Source organism: Eucyclogobius newberryi, unplaced genomic scaffold, assembly GCF_026437365.1.
Source record: "Eucyclogobius newberryi isolate DKJ021-1_F unplaced genomic scaffold, fEucNew1.0.hap1 SCAF_19, whole genome shotgun sequence".
Classification (NCBI taxonomy): domain Eukaryota; kingdom Metazoa; phylum Chordata; class Actinopteri; order Gobiiformes; family Gobiidae; genus Eucyclogobius; species Eucyclogobius newberryi.
In genome coordinates this window covers 8,459,235-8,479,786 of record NW_027315823.1, presented here as the reverse complement: position 1 = coordinate 8,479,786, position 20,552 = coordinate 8,459,235, and the positions used below count along the sequence as shown (strand labels likewise).

Below are 20,552 nucleotides of genomic sequence, written 5' to 3'. Positions count from 1 at the left end.
CCCACAGTGAGCGCGGATAGAGTTACACTGTTTGTGAGCGTGGTGCTTCCACAGAGGCCGCAGTGTGCACAGGCCCAAGGTGTGAGGACTAAAATAGGCAGATTTGTGAGTTTGAGTCTCAAAAGGGCCAATGGTGCAGTCGCCACGTTCAAACAGACGCCACGTGACACGCCCCCTCATCCCCCGTGTTCAGTTTTCACCTTTAAACTGTTCATAATTGTAATCGGTGGGGAATTTGTGTGATCTGGCTTTCCCTCTTTCCTGTAGTGTTCATGATTGTCTGTTACAAAGTCTGTATTTCTTTTGTAGGAAACATGTAGTGCACAGAAATGGTGTGCACCCAGGGCCCGGAATGTTCTGCTTACACCCCTGCCCTGTTTGGATATAAGTCACACTCACTGACGTCTTCATGCCATAGTGAGCGGGCTGTTTTAGTCCAGTCCCCGCGGCTCAGTCCTTCAGTGTGAGAAAGGAGCTTTAGTAGATTGTGGTTAAGTCCCTCCATGAACCCTCTGAGCCCTTGATTAACGTTAGATCTGCAAACGCATTTCTCACTCACTTCAGAGTGACCTTTGACCTCACCTCGGCTTGAGCTGTGACAGACATGACTAAGTTTTACGGATCAGATGTAGAGCATCAGTGGCTTCTTAAAAAGTGCCCTTCTGCAACCCACTCCTTAACCAATAATAAATAAATACATTTTAAATAGTTTTTCTTTAAAGTGGTCAAGAAACCTACAGATAATCATAATGATATAAAGGCATATCACAATTTTAATGCATTGATTTATAATAATTCTGTAGAACCATTTGTGTAATATTTGGCCTGTTTCTATTATTGTAATGCTGTAGAGTCAGAAATAAAGAACTAAGTGTGCTTGACTTTGCTTTGATTCGGAGCATAATTTACTTTATTTCAAGGGGGGAGTATTTTTCTCCCGTGTTGGTTGGAAGCTAAATTAGATAAATATCTCCATCTGTAGACAAGAATGAGAAATTGCAACTTTAGACTTAGTACTTTGCAGCCTTATCTTGTAGTCCATAAGTCATACTATATTATGAAAGGGTTACTATACTATATGGTACATCCCGTGTAGGGGCTTGTCCTCCCATGATGTCCCTCATTGTCTGAGACGTTCACTGATCACGTCATCTGTAGGAGCTGTGTCCTTTATGTACTTGTACTTGGAAGTTTCGTCCTGGATAGTGGCTCTTACGCTCACAAGTCCAGGGCCTCCTTCCTTATGGCTAGTGTACATATAAATGTAACTAAAGAAAGAAATGATAAAGAAAGAAAGAAAGTAGATAAAATAAATAGATTTATATTTATTTATTTAATTGATAGATTGATTGATAGATTGATTGATTGATTGATTGATTGATTGATTGATTGATTGCCCTATCCCTATCTTTGTTTTCACTTAAACGGGAAGATGTTGTAGCTGTAGAAGATAAAGTAAGATTTTCATTTGACATTCCATAAACATGACCCATATTTGTTCTACCTTCAGCCAATCCTGAATCGGTGCTAGTGCAGCCTCTGCAGCTCAGTCACAGGTTAAGGCACTGGCAGCACAGGTTCAGATCACAGTTCTCTTTTTAAAAATATCATACACACAGTTCTTCTAATGAAGTAGAGTTTTGTTTTAACTTAATTACATGAATTTCATCTATTTTATTTTTGAAACATGGTTGACTCAAATCACTAAACATTGTTGTTGCGGAAAATATACTATAAACGGTGCCAGAGAAATAAGGCAGAATAGAACCAAGTTGTCTTGTTCAAATGTGGGCTGATGGAGTCGTCTCTCCCTGACAGAGTTGTCTTTCCCTGACAGAGTCTTCTCTCCCTGACAGAGTCGTCTCTCCCTGACAGAGTCGTCTCTCCCTGACAGAGTTGTCTTTCCCTGACAGAGTCGTCTCTCCCTGACAGAGTCGTCTCTCCCTGACAGAGTCGTCTCTCCCTGACAGAGTCGTCTCTCCCTCCCTGGTCCGACTGAATGAATCTCACAAACTCCAGTTTAAAAAGGCACAACAGTCAGAACATGATGTCACAACGTAATGATTAGTAGAGGCCATTGTTTCATCCCTGGTCGTGGGTTATCAGGCCGCTCACTCAAGGAGTCCACAAAGGCACCTTTCCTAATCCTTCACATACATTAACAGTTTATGGCAGAGGCCTCTGTCCTTCACCCAGGCAAGTGACAACTGACCAAAGCACAGGACAAAGGTTACTAGACCATGTAAGAACAATCAAAGCTCGTCTTGTATAACTTATTACTTAGCATCGCAACATCCTAATGACATGACATTTTTCCATCACATTGTTCATACCTGAGTCTATAGTTCATTTCTTGACTCCCATTCCTTGAGTGCTTATAGTGTACAGTTAATTATTTGTAACACGAGCAGTCTTTCTTTAGTCAGTTCTTAGAGCGTCTCTCCTCATCAGGTGAGGGTGTTTATACAATACTCCAAGATTCATGAGAACAGATTGATTCACAAGCTGAATAAGATGGGTTTAATTTAAGGGGGGGAAGTGTTTTATTGCACAACAAAATGTAACTTTTTTTTACCATTTCCACTACGAATGTTATTTATTGATTATTGAAAAAGGGCCACAGTCATTTTAAACACTACAAAAACATTTTCATGCATTCATTTTCTACCGCTTGTTCCCGTTTGGGGTCGTGGGTGACTGGAGCCTATCCCAGTGACTTTGGGCCTTAGGCGGGTACTCCCTGAACAGGGACCAGCTCGTCGCAGGGTTAAATAGAGTTCTAAAAACATTGTCTTGGTAAATTAATTAATATCAAACGTTTCAGTAACTCGACACTTTCCCCTCCTCATCAACTTCTCAACACAAAAGTCTAGTTTGATTGATTCATGCATGTTTGAGTGTTCCTGTATTGTCCTGTATTTGAGGCGTGAGTTGAGTGCTCAGAAAAATGTGCAAACATAAGATAATGTTCTACTGTTATGGAGTATATAAACATAACCTAAGAATATTGTTCACGGCATCAAGGGCAGAGTAAATGATTGTAAGTAGTTATGGCAATGCTCACACTTACACACCACATCACAATTAGAACTAAACTGAGAATTAACAAGTAAACAAAGTAAACCGTAATCAAACCGAAGCAAAACAAGTGTGAAGACAGTTCCCACAGGACACGCCCGGCTAAAACACAGTCTCAACATGGGTGTCTTTGTCTGCGGTGGTGGACCTCCTGCACATGGAGATAGCTCGAAACTCCTCAGAGATCTCCAGCACGCTCTTCCCTTTGGTTTCGGGCAGGATGAAGAAGGAGTAGAGGCCTCCCACCAGGCACCAGCACGCAAACAGCACATAGCAGTAGGAGCCCAGAGTCGCCTGCAATGCGCCACCACAACCTCATGAACGTATGAATACAGCAGTGAGTTAGACATGTGTACTATTCTAACAAGCACTTCCACGCTGACACTTATGTTCGAAAGCACTATGGTTTTGCAGACTTTCAATGTCTCTCTATTCTCTGAAACAGTAGTCGACTAGTCAAAAGATTATTTCTATTGTGTGTTGAAAGTTTTTAGATTAATTATCAACCAAATAAAGGTTCAAATGAGGTGACAGGAGGCTTCTTGATGGATAATATTTATGAATAAAATGTAATATGGATGAAAATCAGATTAACTTGTTACTTTTTTCAATTTTAATTTAATTTTGATCATCATCATCATAATGTTGCTGTCTGTGTTATAAAAAGGTTTGTGTTTAATGAGTCTGTGTAGTCTATGATTATGATGATCAAAGTACAATTACATCCATTTTGTTGCCAGACCAGCCATTCCCAACACGTTTTGACAAACTACTTTCCGCATTTGAACATAATGTGGGAGGGACTGGCTGGTCAGGAAAATAATTTTGTGCACGATCAGTCAAAGGCTTGTTGGAACGGTTACATCGCAGACAGCAGTACTCACAATGAGGAAAGGAAAGGCGAGGCCAATGACGGCGTGCGTTACCCAGCGTTGGATGCCCACTAGCACCACCGCTGCCATCCGCTCGGACTGGATGAAGATCTCTGTGTTCAAAGTGTTCACACCCCCACCTAAAGACCAAAACATGTACCCAAACTCAAAGAGGAAGTAACAATGTGACTTAAAATATAACTTTACACAAACCTGGACCTCCCCAGAAGAAAACTATAACAGTGACAATAAATAGAGCAGTGAAGTATGGCACCCAGTGAGCAGAATCCTGGATACAGCGATGAATGTCCATGAGGAATGGCTTTGTGATGTATGCATAAATGTACCGTATATGAAGCATACCTGGAAATAGACAGTGACACTGACCAATGCCCAGCTTACTGCCATGACACCATAACCAACCCAGACCAGTGGCCTCCTCCCAATGTTCTCCATCAGAAAGCCCTGGTCAAAATAATGGTATATAATTTTTTTTATCAGATACTAAGGTCACTTCTGTCGCGTGTGCACAATGCAAAGCTTCCATCTATAAGTCAAAAATGAAAAGTGTGTGGGCATTTGCGTGTATTATGTGGTGATGTACATGCACGTGCACATGCATTCTGATGTGTGTATTTACCAGCTGTAAATGTGTATGGGTGTATTTAAGTCCAGACATACTGGCGTATTAACACAGGATATAGATCATGGATCCATTTATGCATTATTGATGTGTATGAGATAATTGGATGTCTTATTTATTTGTGTATATGTTGGTGAGCAGGCATTTAATGAAGGACTGCTTATGATGTAATATAACTTATTGTGCAACGCTACAATGAAAAGATACTTAACTACTCAAATAAAACAGTATAATAAACAATTAAAAAGAACACAGAGTACTTGGATATCATAGATATCAAATAGTAGATACATCACATAATGTAGAATAATCATAATTATGTTAGTAACTTACACAACAGATTGATGTGATACTTTCTATTACACCAAGAGCGAGGGTGACATATCGGATGCTGTCTTCTGGCATGCCCGCCTTATAGAAGATATCATAGGAGAATGTGCTGACCTAAAGGAACAAAATGAAACAGTCTCGATAGTTTTGGGAATTGAGTTTTGTTTTAGGCAAAATACAACAGGTACAAGCGCATGGATAACTACCGTATACCAACGCCCAGTTTCATCATTCATGGAAGTTAAACTGATCTAATTATAAGGAAAGCATGAGATTTTAAAGAAGAGGAGAAAGCTGGGTAAAACTGGGCTTTATACCAAAAGAAAAAGGTAGGGACAAACAGACTACTTTAAAACAAAAAAACACTATATTTCACAGCAATGACATAAACTAGGGCAGCAATTATTGATCTGAATAATTATGGCTTGGTGATTATCAAAATAATTGTATGGTTAATAATAATAATTGCTAACTGGAATATAGAGAATAAAACACATGCCAAAATATTTTTTATATATCAAAATATCAAAAAATAATAAACAAAAAAATACTCTATTTAAAATCTTCCAGTCACTATATATTATATTTGTTGTGAAAATAATCCAAGTAATCTTCTGACAAATCCACAACTAGAATAATCATCAGTTGCAGTTTCAACATTATTATTATATGTTTTTCTTTTTATTACACAAATATTTTAGCATTAGCATTAGCTCAAATCGCATACATTTACCCAGTAACCCAAAGTGTGTAAGTTCCAGCATTACACTTTGGTTGTGCTCTTGCATGTAGGAGTGGGTGGTGGTCAAATGGACTCTACACGTGCGATGCTCAGGTGTGGGACTGAGCTGTACAGTCAATGTGAATGAATGACTTACATATGAATGAATACACAAACCAATATCCTATTCTCTATGTATGTTCAACCAGCATTGCAAAATCAGCATTATTAACCCATAGTCAACCTTTTTTTTAATGATACACATGTATTCATTAGGCTACACAACAACCCTTCCACGGGACGATACTGGGTGATTTGAGATATGATGGAGTTTACCGTTGAAAAGCCGGACATCTGGTTGCAGAGACATATGAGACATATAGTGAAGAGGGCCCAGCCCGATCTCTTGGACCTCAGCAGCTGCAGAGGGTTCTTGGGAGGAGCTGTTTCAATGGCTGCCTGCTCCACCAACATCTCCTCCATCTCCTCCTTGTAGTCTCCTGGGCCCCACAGACTCTGCAGCGCTGCCATGGCACATTCACATGCATCAGCATGAACACTATGAGTGACTTAGTATTACCTTTGGGGTCAATAAGAAAAACTGCTATTTTTTTTTGCTGATTCTGATTGCTATTTGTTAATAGGCATTCATAAATGTAAAAGGAGGCTGCCAATAAGAACACATTTAATAAAAAAATAAAAAAATATATACATATATATATATATATATATATTATTATTATTATTTATATATATATATATATATATATATACATATATATATATATATATACATATATATATATATATATATATATATATATATATATATATATATATATATATATATATATATATATATATATATATATATATGATATAGTTTGTACCTGGGTATTGGACCAGTGCTGTCACAAAAATACATCACAATGGGTATGGATATTTCTGGCTTTGGCTAAAATTAATCGCATAAACCGCAAATGAAAGGAGACCAGGCACAACCCTGTCTCACTCCTCTTTCTCAGTGGTTTTTTCAGATGTCAAATCATAATTTCTCCTCAATGTTGGATTATTATACTGAGACTCATTGTTATTCATTTTGAAATCACCTATTTGAAAATGCTTTAGTGTTTGAAATAGATATGACAATCTAACAGAATCAAAAGCTTTGTTCTGATGTTTTGTAAATGGCCCAGTATGTGTAAAGGGATTCTAATATTGTCCTGGCTTTGTATTTATCAGGCTTGGAAGTATTTGCTCCATTATTTTACACATAACATAATAAAGGTGTATGTAGGATAATCCAGTTTCAAGATTGAGATAGACATACAGGTAATGATATGATGGCTTCTTTCCAACAGAGAAATAAGTGTCCAGTTGAAGCTGATATAAATCTATGATCCCCTGGTGACTTTTAGTCTAATTCGGTTATTTTGGCTGTTTTATTTTGTTCTTCGAGTAGGTTGGGTGTATCAAGAAGGGAATTAATTTCATCTTTATCTCTTTAATCCTATGACTAAAACCAGTTCAAAATAAACATAAAACACAGCACCCGTAGCCAGTCATTGATCAGCGCAGGTATTTAGAGAATAAAGGAAGGCCTGTCTTCCATATTTGAGTTCTCAATAGAGCTCACCTCTCTTGCAAGCTTGGTCATCGCCCTTCTCTATGAACAGGTATCGTGGCGCCTCTGGGAAGAACGGCAGCAGAACTATGCTGACCACAGAGAGACAGGCGGACACACACAGGAGCACGTTCCACAGCTCCTCACGACCCAAGATCTCACTGAAGAACATGAAGGGACAGTTTATGCTTAGGCGCGACACCGTGATCTTCCCATCCAGAGATTGAGACACAACAAGCACACAAACAGAGAAAGGCACACTTCAGGTTTGGAGAACTGGTCTCAATTAGGGGTATTTGAGCAATTAAAAAAAATAAAAAAGAACTGGCTGTGCCTTTAAATTCTGTTTTTATTCATTCCGCAATGTTTCTTATTACTGGTAGTCTAAATCTTTTTATGATTTGTGTGCTGTTGGGTCTTTTCTTTGCCCAAGTCAGCCCAGCAAAAGAGGTCTCGAGGTTCTCACCTGGTTGAATACAGATTAATAAATACATCTCATTTCTCTCTTTTTTTTTTAATGTGCTTGTCCCTTAGACATGAAATAGCCACGTGATAGACCTGGTTTAAATCTGGTGGAAAATATTTTTTTAGGTATTGCTTGGTGTGAAAAGTTTGAGAGTCAGTCAAGAGAATATTACACCTGAGAAACTGCCTAAACACCACCCAGTACCATCACTGTGCTACTACCGTCCAGGAGAAAGTCGGGTAGGAAATACAGTAAACAAGCCATTCGATTTCAGATGGGCAAAACGACAGACCAAAGTTGCTCGCAATGTCCAAGTTTAAAAACACATTTCAGGCATTCAGTCTTTGCTTTTGTTAACAATAGTAACTTCCTCAGAGAGATTTTATAATTCAGCCCACAAAACAGTATTATATGGCAGTAAAATAACACGTATAATGAGGGAGAGCATACGCACCTTAGCCCAAAGAACTGTGCGGACAGTTTACCGAAGCAAGTAAATGTGGTGGCTGTGAAAGTCACCATGCCCCGGCTCTTTCGAAGGGACATATCCCCCAAATACATTAGATTAATGCAGGTGCCCAGGCCTGCAGATCACAGAACAATACCAAAAGGTCATAACAGATCTGTAATGATGTATCTAGTGTTTTTTTTTTTTTTTTTTAACTTGCCTGCAGAAAAGCCAAACAGAACCCGACCTGCTATCACCATTTCAAAAGACTCAAGCATTTTACTCGTCAAAATCACAATGGCCCCTGCAATGCTAATAAAGCTGCTGCAATACAGGGTCTTTTTTCTGTCAGGGAAAGAATTGTCAGAGGATAAATTCAAAGCATATTTTGTTTTGGCTCTTACCTTCCGAGCTTGGACGACATTAATCTAGCACTGAGAACCCCCAGAAGCCCCCCCAAGGAAAATATGGAGACTATGACGGACCAGATCATGGTGGAGGTGTGAACCGGGGGCACCTCTCCATAGCGGGAGAACCAGCTGCTGTTGATAAAGCACTGGATGAACTGAAAAGAGCACGGGAGCTGAAGATTCTGTGCTGGTTCTGGCTTATAAACTATGAATCACATCATGTAGAGCAGGAGAACTTACTGGTGAAGGTGAGCTCAGTCCTGTTACGTGATAACCCAGCTGAAAGTTTCCTCCTATTCCCAAAACAATGATGAGGTAGATCGCATTGCCCCGTGTCTAAAACAAATGGTTATGTGTATACATTGACATTGTAAACTACACAAAATGCTTCTTTAATGTGTCAAATCTTGGTTGTGGCTTGTTGAAGAACAGGTTTAGTTCTTGACCTGTCCAAATTAAGTCCATGTTTTGTTGTCCTTTATTATTAGAAGAATTTGAAAGCTTATAATTAGTTTTTGACCTTTGTTATACTTGGAAATATTTCATGACAACCTATTTGAGATACTGTGCACTTGTTTAGCCCTGACTTGAACTGACTAAAACGTATGCATGTAAAAAAAAAACATACTGCACATACTGTCAATAATAAGAATAAGACTAAAAAATGCAAATAAGAATGATAAGAATTGCTATGCTTACCAGTTGCTGCAAAAATGTGTCCATTATGTGTCCTTGTGTATTCTTATATTCTTAACACTCACTATGAGGCAGGGATTTATGTGAACATGGACTCTGTCGTCTCATTTGGTTATGATTAACTCTGTATACTTTTCAACAGACTGTGGTGTAACCAGCCCCTGATCTAAACAGCTTTGTCATGTTCATGGGTATATTTTGGAATTGTGAATTGTATTGTTTCAAACAAATAAAGTTATATAAATTACAAAAATAAGGAGACTGCAGTAGGTGGAGTGGGTACATTGTCTCACTGGGAAAGTTATAACTCCAGTTTAAAAAAACAAACAAAAAAATCATCACTAAATGTAGAAAAAGTAGTTGTGTGGGTTATGAGAGATCACATTTGTTCATATTTGACTGGATCCTTGATGTAAAGCACTTTGAGTGCCTTGTTGTTAGAAAATTGCTGTATAAATGTGACAAATGTGGCAAACAAAAGATACATTTGGACCAAATCCAGTGCTCAAAATGTTTTATTCAGTGTCTGCTAAAAATTCCCTCAAAAATTGGTGAACATCCATCCATCCATTTTCTACCGCTTGTTCCCTTTCGGGGTCGCGGGTGACTGGAGCCTATCCCAGTGACTTCGGGCCTTAGGCGGGGTACATCCTGGACAGTGGCCAACTTGTCGCAGGAAATAGGTGAACATCATTAATTGAATTGGGTGATAACTTGACCCACTTCTCTCTGGCGTGGGTCAGTTTATTTTATCATTACAATAAAGTTATACTTGTGATAAAATATCCAACTAAGTAATTATTACATTACACATTTCTTTGAAATATAACAAAGCACTGCATGTTGAGTTGTTTTCTTGCGGCTACACTTTTCTGGAGATGTCGCTGATTAACAGATCTACCTGTCGTGACCACTTCTACCAGCAGGGGGCAGTCCACACTCTCGCTGCTTTGTTGCTCAGCGGTTCCACGGCGGAAGTGAACAGTCGTGTTTCCGGGTGTTTCCCGTAGTCATCGTAGATTAGCAGAGCAGCGCAAGTGTTTGCTCTTCTCTACATCTTAACATTTGTTCGTTTTGTGTACATTTTGGGGCAAAATGCCACTCGAGAATCTGGAAGAAGAGGGTCTGCCCAAGAACCCGGATCTGCGGATAGCGCAGCTGAAGTTTCTGCTCACGATGGACGGACACCGACAGGACGCGAAAGTCAAGACTGAGCTAATGGATGCGATCAAAGCTAACAGTGAGTTAGCAGCTTTCTTCTGTCCTAACGTGTTCATGTGGTAATACAGGGCGAATTATAGTCAATGTTGTTCCAGGCTAAGCAGCGTCTTTGTTTGGTCAGTTATTAGTTCAGTCTGTGCCCTAAAGAACAGATAAATGTTGCAAGAATAACAAAACGACATGCCGTCTGTCACAGCTAGCTGGACAGGGTAAAATATCAGGGATGTTTTTGTGTTACGATTATTGTGAGATTAATCAACACGATTTAACCAAAACAATAGTCAAATCATCAGTTTTCACTGTTCCTCCTGTGTGTGTCCAGCTTTAGGAAATCAAATAGTCTGACTTATCAAGTTCACATGACAGAAACAGTCAGGTTAAAGCTTTTGAAATGTATGACGCATCATGCATGCTTTTAAGTAATTGAATTTAAACATTCAGTCTGTCTCTTGTTATTTATTCATTAGTTTATTTGTTGAGGACAGTGCATATGAAAGAACATAAATGATATACATGCTGTAAACACGTCAGCTTGTAGTCATGGTCTCACTCCAGGGCTTTCTCTGCTTCAGACATGGCTCCATATTACGAGGGTCTTTGTAAAGACCTGAAGTGGCAGCTGGACACAGACCTTCAGTGCAGAATGAAGAAGGCAAACGAAGAGGAGCTGAAGCGCCTGGATGATGTCCTGGAGGACGCTGAGAAGAACCTGGGAGAGAGCGAGATACGAGATGCCATGATGGCCAAAGCAGAATACCTCATCCGCATCGGGGACAAGGTACTCTCAGATAATAATGATGATAATGATGATGATGATGTGCCTCATTTTCAGCGGAAATGCTGCTTTAATTTCATTGGGGAAACCAGAGATGTCAGAACTGTCTTTGTCCCCTCAAAGTGACACATGTGATTGTTGTTTAAAGACATTTCTAAACAAATGTCATAAATAAAAGTACATAGAACTAACTCCCTATAATTCTATTCAGAAACCATGAGCGCCCCTTGCTCATGTTCTACATCAAAAATGGGTCGTATTTTTCCCTCTTCCAATTTCCATTGAACACTGTTAATCTGCACATAAAATCGTGATGAATAAAAACCTCAAAGAAAATTAAAATTAACAATAAAACACAATTATTGGATTATTTTAAATATGTGTTAGTAATTTCTCTTGAAGAGGAAAAGTGTTAGTCTAAAAACTAATGAAACATATCTCCCAACAAAGCCAGTGTTGTACATGTGCTACATGTGTTACGAAAAGGTTCTTAATCTCACAGGAAAGTACCTGAACAGGATACAAAAAACAAAGACCCCAAAGTGTGGCTCCAGTCCCTAGTTCCTACTATCTGTGCACGTGACTCAAATGAGGGCTGGAACTGAAAAATCTTCTACAGTGAAAGTACAAAAACACCTCTAATGTTGTGACACGCAGTAATAATACAAGATGTTGTACAATACAGCCTTGTTTAATCTTCATTTCCTCTACTGTGATACTGGTTCATTCAGTTTTTTGTACCATTTTGTTTTAAAGAATACATTACGATATGGTGTTTGAAACTAAACTAATCCCAGTGTGTGTGGCTCCGTGTTTACAGGAAGGTGCCTTAACTGCTTTTAGGAAGACCTACGACAAGACCGTGGCTCTCGGACACAGATTGGACATTGTGTTTTATCTGCTGAGGATCGGCCTCTTCTACATGGACAGTGACCTCATCACACGCAACTCCGAGAAAGCCAAAAGGTCAGTGCCTCAAACACACACACACACGACACTGCTCGTATTGAATGAGATTGTGTCCCACTCACCTCGTTTCCCCCCTCTGCCTGTAGCCTCATCGAGGAGGGCGGAGACTGGGACCGGAGGAATCGCCTGAAGGTCTACCAGGGCCTTTACTGCGTCGCCATCAGGGACTTCAAACAAGCGGCGGAGCTTTTCCTCGACACCGTGTCCACGTTCACGTCGTACGAGCTCATGGACTACAAGACCTTCGTCACGTACACGGTCTACGTTTGCATGATCGCGCTCAAGCGGCCCGACCTGAGGGAAAAGGTATCGTAAGAGCCGCACCCGAAACAGAAACGTGTCGCCGTTTTAGAGACGTCGATGTTCATACGGAATTTTTTTTTTCCCCCACAGGTGATTAAGGGAGCAGAAATCTTAGAGGTGCTGCACAGTCTCCCTGCCGTTCGCCAATATCTGTTCTCCTTGTACGAGTGCCGCTACTCCGTCTTCTTTCAGTCACTGGGTAGGGAAGCATTTTGTCACGACGGCCTCTAGTATTTTTATGGACTGTAGTAGTTTTGAATAGATGTACTGCAGCGTAAGAGTGTGTACAGTAAACCGCGTTGTCGTTTTCTGCACTGTAGCCACGGTGGAACAGGAGATGAAGAAAGACTGGCTGTTTGCGCCGCACTACCGCTACTACGTGAGGGAGATGAGGATCCAGGCGTACGGTCAGCTGCTGGAGTCGTACCGCTCCCTCACTCTGAGCTACATGGCCGAGGCCTTCGGGGTCAGCACAGAGTTTATTGACCAGTAAGTGCGCAGAGCGGCTCGTCGTGTACTGCGGCGTCACATGTTCACTGTGAAATGGCTCTGAACGGCTGATTTTTAGAAGGGACAACGGGGGGTTTTACACAACTGGCTCTTTGGAATCTAAATATAGGGACCCGCTTCACTTAATTATGGAGGGCACAAATGTGACCACACAATAGGGCTGGGTATTGCCTAGTACCTCGCGATACAGGGTTCACGATACGATACAAATCCCGATACCATACGTGTCCTGATTCATGGATATTCCTTAAAACTGGTGTTAAGTTTACTAAACTCATGTTTTGATTTAGTAACAAAATGCATTAAAATTTCATGTTCACACTGTCTACAATATCAGAATCCAACTGTCTTATGATTAAGTCACATGTTCAGCTCCTCAGATTCAGAAGTGTAGATCCCCCAAATTTCTATTGACTTTGTTCTAGCGTATCACTACACATCTCAATATCGATATATTGAGCACAGCTATCGCACAAAGATTACATCGTCAACTATAATTTCTTTGAGGTATAGAACTGGGGATGATTCGGACGTTTTCTCACATTTAAAATTTAACTTGAATGCGTTATTTTTTATAATTGTTCATTTTGTGGTGACTAATGTATGAACATCTTCCATCTTTTCAGGGAACTTTCTCGCTTCATTGCTGCTGGACGTCTTCACTGTAAAATCGATAAGGTTAACGAGATCGTGGAGACTAATAGGCAAGTTCTTTTTTCCCCCCTTCAGTATTTGTTGTTCCCTTCAGTATTTGTCTGACCTGTTCTTTTGGCTTCAGACCCGACAGTAAGAACTGGCAGTACCAGGAGACCATAAAGAAGGGCGACTTGCTCCTCAACAGAGTCCAAAAGTTGTCCAGAGTTATAAACATGTAGATCCCAAAACAATTTCTTTACCTTGCATTATTTGGATAACTTGTATTTTGTCTGACAATATTGTGTACATAATAAAACTTGGAACAGAACAGACTCGTTTGGTGTAATGAAGAGGCAGAGACGTGATTTCATATAAATAGCAGTATAAATTATTTTATTTACAGAAACTTGTTACAAAACAAATACTATACAATCTTTTTCTTTAAATATTAATTCTATTCTATGTTTGTTCATGTATTACATAGCAGCCAATACATAATTCCAGCTGAAAATTGATAAAAGAAATTTACACACACCTATTACATCAGGAAGGGTCAATTTCTTTTTCCTTTCGTAAAATCAAAGTTATTTTTCACATTCCACAAATACGCTAATAAAAGCATCTAAACAGTGTGTCCATCCGGAGGAGACAATGTAAAGATGTCGTGTGGGGGTTAAGGTGAAATGACAAACTAATTCAAACGCCATGCAAAGGCTCGTGGAAAGTCTGAGCAGCTGACAAACGCCCAGTTTGACCACACGCGGGGAGAGGCAGAAAAATGACTCCTAAATACTGAACCATTCAAGTAAGGTGGCAACCCAAACGACACGGCGCTCAAACAGTCAAAAGGTGAAACTAATTCAGGCACTTTCTTAAATCGAGTGTTTCATTTAAAAGCTGTTATTTCAATTGCAAGTTTGGCAACAATATGAGCGGTCGACTGTTGGAAATGTTCCCCGTTCCTAACCTCTGCCTCTAAAAGAACACCAGTGTTTCAATCGTGAAATGCGTTTAAGGTATTCCGTCTGCTGAATGTATGAGGGTTCGGGCGCAGCTTGAAGCCTGCGGGACATCAACATCACAGGCTCACGTTTGCTTCCATGACGACGAGTGAGAAGAGTTTGTCAGACACTTTGCTACAGCGGCAACACTGCTCCTTAAAGGATTTCAGTACATCATTCATGAGATGCTTCACTTTCTAAACGTCAGCCTATTGCATCATAGACTTGGCAGTGAACCACTTTAGAAGATCAACTTATGACTTTATCTCATTTTGAAAATAAATAATGACTCGTCTTAAAATTGTACCAAAAATCTGCATGTACAAAAAAGGTCTGTGCAAAAATACATATTTCACTATGTACAATTTCTTACCAAAATACATATTCTCAAATATGGATATTTCAAAACCTTTGACACATAAGCTTTAAGGAAAACACTGAATGTTTTCTTTAAAAAATGTATCCTTTACTTTCTGCTCAGTGAAGGTTCAATAAACATTGCCAAAACAAAATGTCACGTGAAGCAATCTTCATGAATCTTGCACCATTTCTCTCACTCGAGACTTCTCAAAGTATTGCCTGATTTAAGACTTAATTCTGAGGGTGTTAAGTGACGAGGCGTCCAGAGCTCGGGTAGTGGTTTTACACAGGACACAATCATACCTACAGAAACCGGCCACATGCAGAATCTTCCTTCGGTTAAGACATTGTACCTGATTCCCTGTGACGCTAAAGAAAAACTCACAAACACAACCTCCACAGAAGCTCAAACTGCATTTATGCAACACTAACTGGGTCAGACTGCCAAGCATTTAGGTAAACAAATTGGCAAGTTGGCAACGTTTGGCTTGTATTTTGGACCAGTACCTGTGGAGGAAAAGGGTATACTGACTGTTCCCAGACGGGTGTAGGTCTACTGCTCATTATGAGCAGTTATGTAGAAGGATATAGAAAATGATCAGGTGTCTCTAAGGCCAAGCTATCGTTTGATAAAAGTAATCATTGAAGGGGCACATTAGGTGTCCTTTCACATTTGAAAGCACAAGCACATCTACAAAGACGTGTAGTTCAGTGTAAAAGCTTATAAAGAATCATAAAACACTTGCATAATTGTTTGGGCAATGACAAACCGACGGGGTTCACCCCTTTCTGTCACATATATGCAACAGCCCAAACAATGGAGGGTGATTGTGTTATTAAGTCTGTCGCATGCGACACTTGGTCATTTAGCTCCCTTTAAAAGGCTTCTGAGATCAACTGATGTGATTGTAAAGAAATCCAGTAGTTCAACAGAATAAAACTCAAATCATGAGAAAAATAGTGTCCGGGTGGTTCTTTGGTTATTGTGTCCTGCACAGCTGAGTTAAAATCTTTGATGACATTCATGTTTTCAAAATGAATGTCATCTGGCCCTAGACTACCCTGTTGTATGAAGTGTAACACAATCACACGCAACCTAAACATGTTGGTTTGGAATAAATAGTGCCATTTGTTACCGTAATTGACAAGAGTTTAGTTCATGAAAGCAATAGCCAAAGAACCAGCCATAGACTTACACAAACGCACGCATTCATTGTCCACACGAAAGATTGGCTCACTGTCTTTCTCATCTTTATCGTTACATTTGTAAATTTTGGATTTGTACTTGATCCATGGCTGTGTGTTGTTCCTCCTCTCGCTGACAGGAAGACCTCTCTGTGTTCTAGGGAAACACTTGCTTCAGGGTCATTGGGACAGTCTAGAGATCCAAGCACACATACAGTGCTGCCGCCAGCCCAAGCACCCTGACCCACACATGGCTTTGGGAGAATTTGTAAGGACCACACTGACTTCACTGAGCAGCCCAGATCATCTCCACCCTGAGGACTGTGGGAAGCTGAGAGTAATGTGGGTTTGACGTTTGAAGGCCTCATTCAGACCAGAGCAGACACCACTGCCCTGGGTGATTCCCCGTCCAACATTACACAGGGGCAAACACTGTTGTCAAGGACGAGCCTTTGGCTGTGGACACAGAGAGAAAAGGTGTTCAGTCGTGTGTTGTGTATATGGCTGAAGTTCTCCTAAATACACTTTATTCAGTCTTTGCATATTTAGATGATGGTCATCCTCTGCTGGTAAAAGTAGGATGTGGACAGAGCCACTGTGAAAGATAAAGGAGCAAACTGAAGCAAAGTGAACTTAAGTGAGATGAGGTCAGAGACAACAGATGCAGATAAGAACATGTGGAAGGAGGAAAGTGGGTTCAACCATTCAACACTACCTGAGAGTTAAAGCCGTGCCAAACTAATTAAGCACAATATCTTTCGTCATATGGATCAGTTTATTTCTTCTTAAAAAGTAGTGATTTTATAAACAAAGTCTGAATTCTTCTCCAAGCCCAAGGAGATTGGCTGTGGACATCAATTAAAAAACAACAAATATACATATGGAACAAAATGAATAGCCCAGCCCTAGAGGAAAATCTAAACAGAAGGGTTTATCTGTGCTCCACAAGTACAAGTCAGGGATCATCTGCTCACCTGATGTGAATTGTTAGGTAGCCCTGGAGTGCCTGGAATGCTCCGTCCATGTTTCCCATGGATGTTGTTAATAGCAGGCGACTTTGACATCTTGGGCCGGCCTGGCCCTGTTGCCCCGCCTCCCCCGAGACCTCCGCTGTTAACACTGCTGGACGCGGGGGAGCTCTTGCGCTTCTTTCCCTCCAGGCGAGCGTCAGAGTGGTGACTGAAGCTGGTGTGGTGCTCTGATGAGGAGGACTGGTGATGGACAAAGGGCCCCAGGGACAGAGTGGAGTCACTGCTGTTCATCACTACACTCATGCGCTTGATGGACTCTGCTGGGCTGCCTGACGGGGGGCCACGGGCTGGTGGCCCTGATGAACCTCCGGTTGAACCCCCAGAAGCATCTGCCTTGAGGCTGAGGGAGTTTGTCCGTACTGTGGGGCCACAGTTAAGTCCCACACTGTGAACACCGCTGTGAGATGAGGATGCTGAGGGTCCGAGTGAGCTGTGGTGGAAAGTGCTCCCTGAGCTGGCCACATTTGCACAGTTCTTTTTGAAAGAGGAGGAGTAGTTGGCATTGGAGGAAGATTCAGAGGAGCCGTGGGATGAAGTCAAAAGAGAGCTGTTCTTTCTTTTCTTCCCCGAGCTCAAGTTAGTGCTACTACTATTACTGTTAGCTCCACTGCTGCCCCCGCCCGTGGGGTTAGGTGTGACCGGGGTAGAGCCAGAAGGGATGTCTTTGGGCCTGAACGAGGCTGACCTGGTAGTGTTGCTGCTGGATGAGCGGGACTTGAGAGAGCGGCCTGAGGCGAGGTGTGGAGCAGAAGATGAAGATGAATGGGCTGAAGGCATCTGCGGCGACGAAGACACTTGTCGGGCCTGCGTGGTGCCATAGGCCGGGTGTTCAGCCCCACTCTGAGGGGAGCTGCGGGCATTTAAGGTGGTCCCATAGGAGAGCACCGACTTGCCCTCATAGGACTGGCTATAAGGGGACTGGGGCAAAGGGGCAGGGGGACCCAGGAAGCCTGACGAGGGAGTGCTACTATGGTAGTTTGTGCTTGCCCGATGGGTAGGTGCAACAGAGGAGGAGTTCTCCAAGGCAAAGGGAATTTTCCTGAAACACAAAAAGGTTGTGAAATACTCCTCGCTGCGAGAAACATGATTATTTCAAATAAATATTTTTTACAATAACGGTGCCAACTTACTTCCACATCTGAGAATTAACATGCTTGTCCATCATCGTGGTTAGAGCACAACGCACCGTGTCCCACCGCCGGTCAAAGGAATAACAACCTTTTCCATACAGTCGGCTTCCAAAAGTACAAAACTAAAAGAAAATACACAAACACAATACACAAATTAAAGTTCATCTTTGCTGCAACCCACACAAGTACAAGTAAATAAGAAGAAAATGAAGCCCACGTACAGCTGCTGGTCGAGGGTGATAGCCTGAATAGTGGCAGTCTAACTTGTCCACACTCTCCTCCCGCTCCTCATTTTCGCCCTCATCACTGGAGGGTCGAGACAAAACCTCTGGAGTCGTTTGTGGCTGATGCGATACATCATGGAGAGCTGTGGGGTCTCCTGGTGCCCCCCCTCCATGGCTGCTGTTTAGTCTAAAAAGCACATTGTTTTATTCATAACTAGTTTGTAAATATAACCTGGCTCTAGCCCGATTGAGATGTGTAGCACTCCGAGTAGAGTTTTACACATGATCAGTCTGGGCTGGGTCTCAGAGAAAAGGCATGATGTTGTGACAAATGTGTTCATCTGATTGGACAAATGTCACAACAACTGAGTGAGCAATCCAATCATGCACTTCAGGGCTTCCCTCTTAACATAAAGAAGTGAATATTTATTTTAAAACAGGCCAATTTACGTCCATCAGCTTTGCAATATTTGTTCACACTTTGTCTTCTGTTCAAATCACAATGCTGCCCTGTGATTGATCAATCACTCCGACCCACTCGTGTTCAAACTCAAACAAAGCAGCTGGAGCTCAGAAATATTGCTTTACAAGGTAATATCACATTTAGTTGAATGAACGTTCCCATGGTTTGAATATTAAAACGTCATCTGCTCACCGTGGAAGACTGGGGCTGCAGAACCGTTGCTTGCCGACAGAAGAAGGCTTGACGGCTTCGAGAACAGGGCCGTTCCCATGAGCCGCCTGATGGGGGTCATGTGCAGAGGGGGGGTGTGAGGCGGGATGGGTTTCCCTGAGAGGAGCGCTCTGCTGAGAGTGAGGCTGGTGGAGCTCCTTCTCCTTCTCTCGCTCCCGTTCCCTCTCTCTCGCTCTGCTCTTGTGCTCTGCCAGTAAAGTGTCAAAGCGCTTCCTCCGACCTGGCACCGCCCTCCGCTGGCTTAAAGAATGTGTCTAAAACGGCATGCGTGTTATGACCAAACTTAGCGTGCTTAAATGTACCGGTCTAGAAACATGTCCGAGTACGTACCTTGCATGTTAGTGATCTTGTGCATGGTTTGCGAGCAGACAAATCCATAACACCACAGTGGATATCCGGATTAAACTCACGTTCTAGAAAATACAAAAAGAGCACGAGTGAATTTCTCATGCCACACAAAGCTATATTACTTTCAAGCTTGTAAATGCATGCATAAGAACACCTTCAGAACAATTTTAGACAGAACATGAACCACTAGTTGCTGACCTGACACTTTCTTGTTAAAGTGGCGTCTGCTACTGGCACTGCCGCCGTCCTGCTTCTTGTCGGACAGGACCGCGAGGTGACCTTTGCCGTTGGGTATCTGACCCGGGGCTGGTAATGGAGGCTTTGGTATGGAGGGACAGTTAAGGCCTGGTTTAAGGGCTGAGGAGGTGGTGGTGGTGGTGGTGATGGGAGTAGTGTTGGAGCTCACAGTGGTGCTAGAGGAAGATGTTGAGGCAGATGAGGTGGTGGAGGGAGCAGAGAAAGTCGGCACCAGCTTTGCCGTGGAGTCCACATTCAGATGCATCTTCTCCACCTTGACAGCCGGGGTGAGGCTGGAACACAAGGTTAGAGATATGAAGAAGGCAGCGAGGAGGAAGCCGAGAGTTAGAAACAATGACCCGGTGACAAAGCCATGGTAAGACACGGATGTGCATGTGTGAATGGAGCTGCGAGGACAAAAACACACCCGACATGATTCACCACAAAAGTACTGGTAATCCCTTTGAAATGTTGTGTCAGGGCATTCAAAACATTCAAATACAGAAGGAGTGGTGTACTTTTTCAAAGCTAAAATTACTATTATTACTAATTATTGTAAAAGAACCTTCGTATTTGACAATATTTGTGTAAATGTACAATAAAACAATTTTTAAAAAGTGAAAGAAAATCCGCTGCTTGC

The 20,552-nt window shown here is 41.6% G+C and overlaps 3 protein-coding genes across 5 annotated transcripts in view; 1 reads left to right on the top strand and 2 right to left on the bottom strand.

Moving 5' to 3' along the window:
- Window positions 1-3,163: 3,163 nt before the first annotated feature.
- Window positions 3,164-8,747, bottom strand: slc2a9l1 (solute carrier family 2 member 9, like 1). Its single transcript, XM_072452808.1, has 10 exons — window positions 8,587-8,747; window positions 8,403-8,527; window positions 8,189-8,318; window positions 7,281-7,429; window positions 5,981-6,168; window positions 4,927-5,037; window positions 4,314-4,415; window positions 4,164-4,239; window positions 3,963-4,090; window positions 3,164-3,372 (listed from the first exon to the last, which is right to left on the bottom strand). The coding sequence occupies exons 1-10, from the start codon at window positions 8,673-8,675 to the stop codon at window positions 3,181-3,183; spliced, it is 1,290 nt and encodes a 429-aa protein (XP_072308909.1). The 5' UTR covers window positions 8,676-8,747; the 3' UTR covers window positions 3,164-3,180.
- Window positions 8,748-10,265: 1,518 nt separating this feature from the next.
- Window positions 10,266-14,030, top strand: psmd6 (proteasome 26S subunit, non-ATPase 6). Of its 2 annotated transcripts, none has more exons than XM_072451626.1 (8): window positions 10,266-10,528; window positions 11,082-11,287; window positions 12,105-12,250; window positions 12,340-12,559; window positions 12,647-12,755; window positions 12,877-13,045; window positions 13,693-13,770; window positions 13,845-14,030. In XM_072451626.1, exons 1-8 carry the CDS (start codon window positions 10,384-10,386, stop codon window positions 13,939-13,941), a joined length of 1,170 nt encoding a protein of 389 aa, XP_072307727.1. In that variant the 5' UTR covers window positions 10,266-10,383; the 3' UTR covers window positions 13,942-14,030. The 2 variants fall into 2 exon arrangements, with proteins under 2 accessions (XP_072307727.1, XP_072307728.1); XM_072451627.1 differs by having other exon boundaries at window positions 13,693-13,777; window positions 13,852-14,030.
- A 37-nt stretch (window positions 14,031-14,067) lies between these two features.
- atxn7 (ataxin 7) overlaps window positions 14,068-20,552 on the bottom strand; it is a 24,300-nt gene continuing 17,815 nt past the window's right edge. For both annotated transcript variants that reach the window (XM_072451624.1, XM_072451625.1), the window contains 7 exons: window positions 19,874-20,205; window positions 19,658-19,740; window positions 19,289-19,581; window positions 18,631-18,820; window positions 18,410-18,531; window positions 17,223-18,318; window positions 14,068-16,704 (listed from right to left, as the gene is read on the bottom strand). In XM_072451624.1, the coding sequence (XP_072307725.1) occupies window positions 16,687-16,704; window positions 17,223-18,318; window positions 18,410-18,531; window positions 18,631-18,820; window positions 19,289-19,581; window positions 19,658-19,740; window positions 19,874-20,205 (2,134 nt within the window). In that variant the 3' untranslated portion in view covers window positions 14,068-16,686. The remainder of the gene's footprint in view (window positions 16,705-17,222; window positions 18,319-18,409; window positions 18,532-18,630; window positions 18,821-19,288; window positions 19,582-19,657; window positions 19,741-19,873; window positions 20,206-20,552) is intronic.

Excerpts from the sequence above, each read along its gene's own strand:
- psmd6 (XM_072451626.1), top strand. The coding sequence starts at position 10,384 with ATGCCACTCGAGAATCTGGAAGAAGAGGGTCTGCCCAAGAACCCGGAT. Across the intron at positions 10,529-11,081 it reads GGATGCGATCAAAGCTAACA|ACATGGCTCCATATTACGAG; the intron begins GTGAGTTAGCAG and ends TCTCTGCTTCAG. Across the intron at positions 12,560-12,646 it reads GGCCCGACCTGAGGGAAAAG|GTGATTAAGGGAGCAGAAAT; the intron begins GTATCGTAAGAG and ends TTTCCCCCACAG.
- slc2a9l1 (XM_072452808.1), bottom strand. The coding sequence starts at position 8,675 with ATGATCTGGTCCGTCATAGTCTCCATATTTTCCTTGGGGGGGCTTCTG. Across the intron at positions 8,319-8,402 it reads TCTGTTTGGCTTTTCTGCAG|GCCTGGGCACCTGCATTAAT; the intron begins GCAAGTTAAAAA and ends TGTGATCTGCAG. Across the intron at positions 4,240-4,313 it reads GTGTCACTGTCTATTTCCAG|GATTCTGCTCACTGGGTGCC; the intron begins GTATGCTTCATA and ends CGCTGTATCCAG.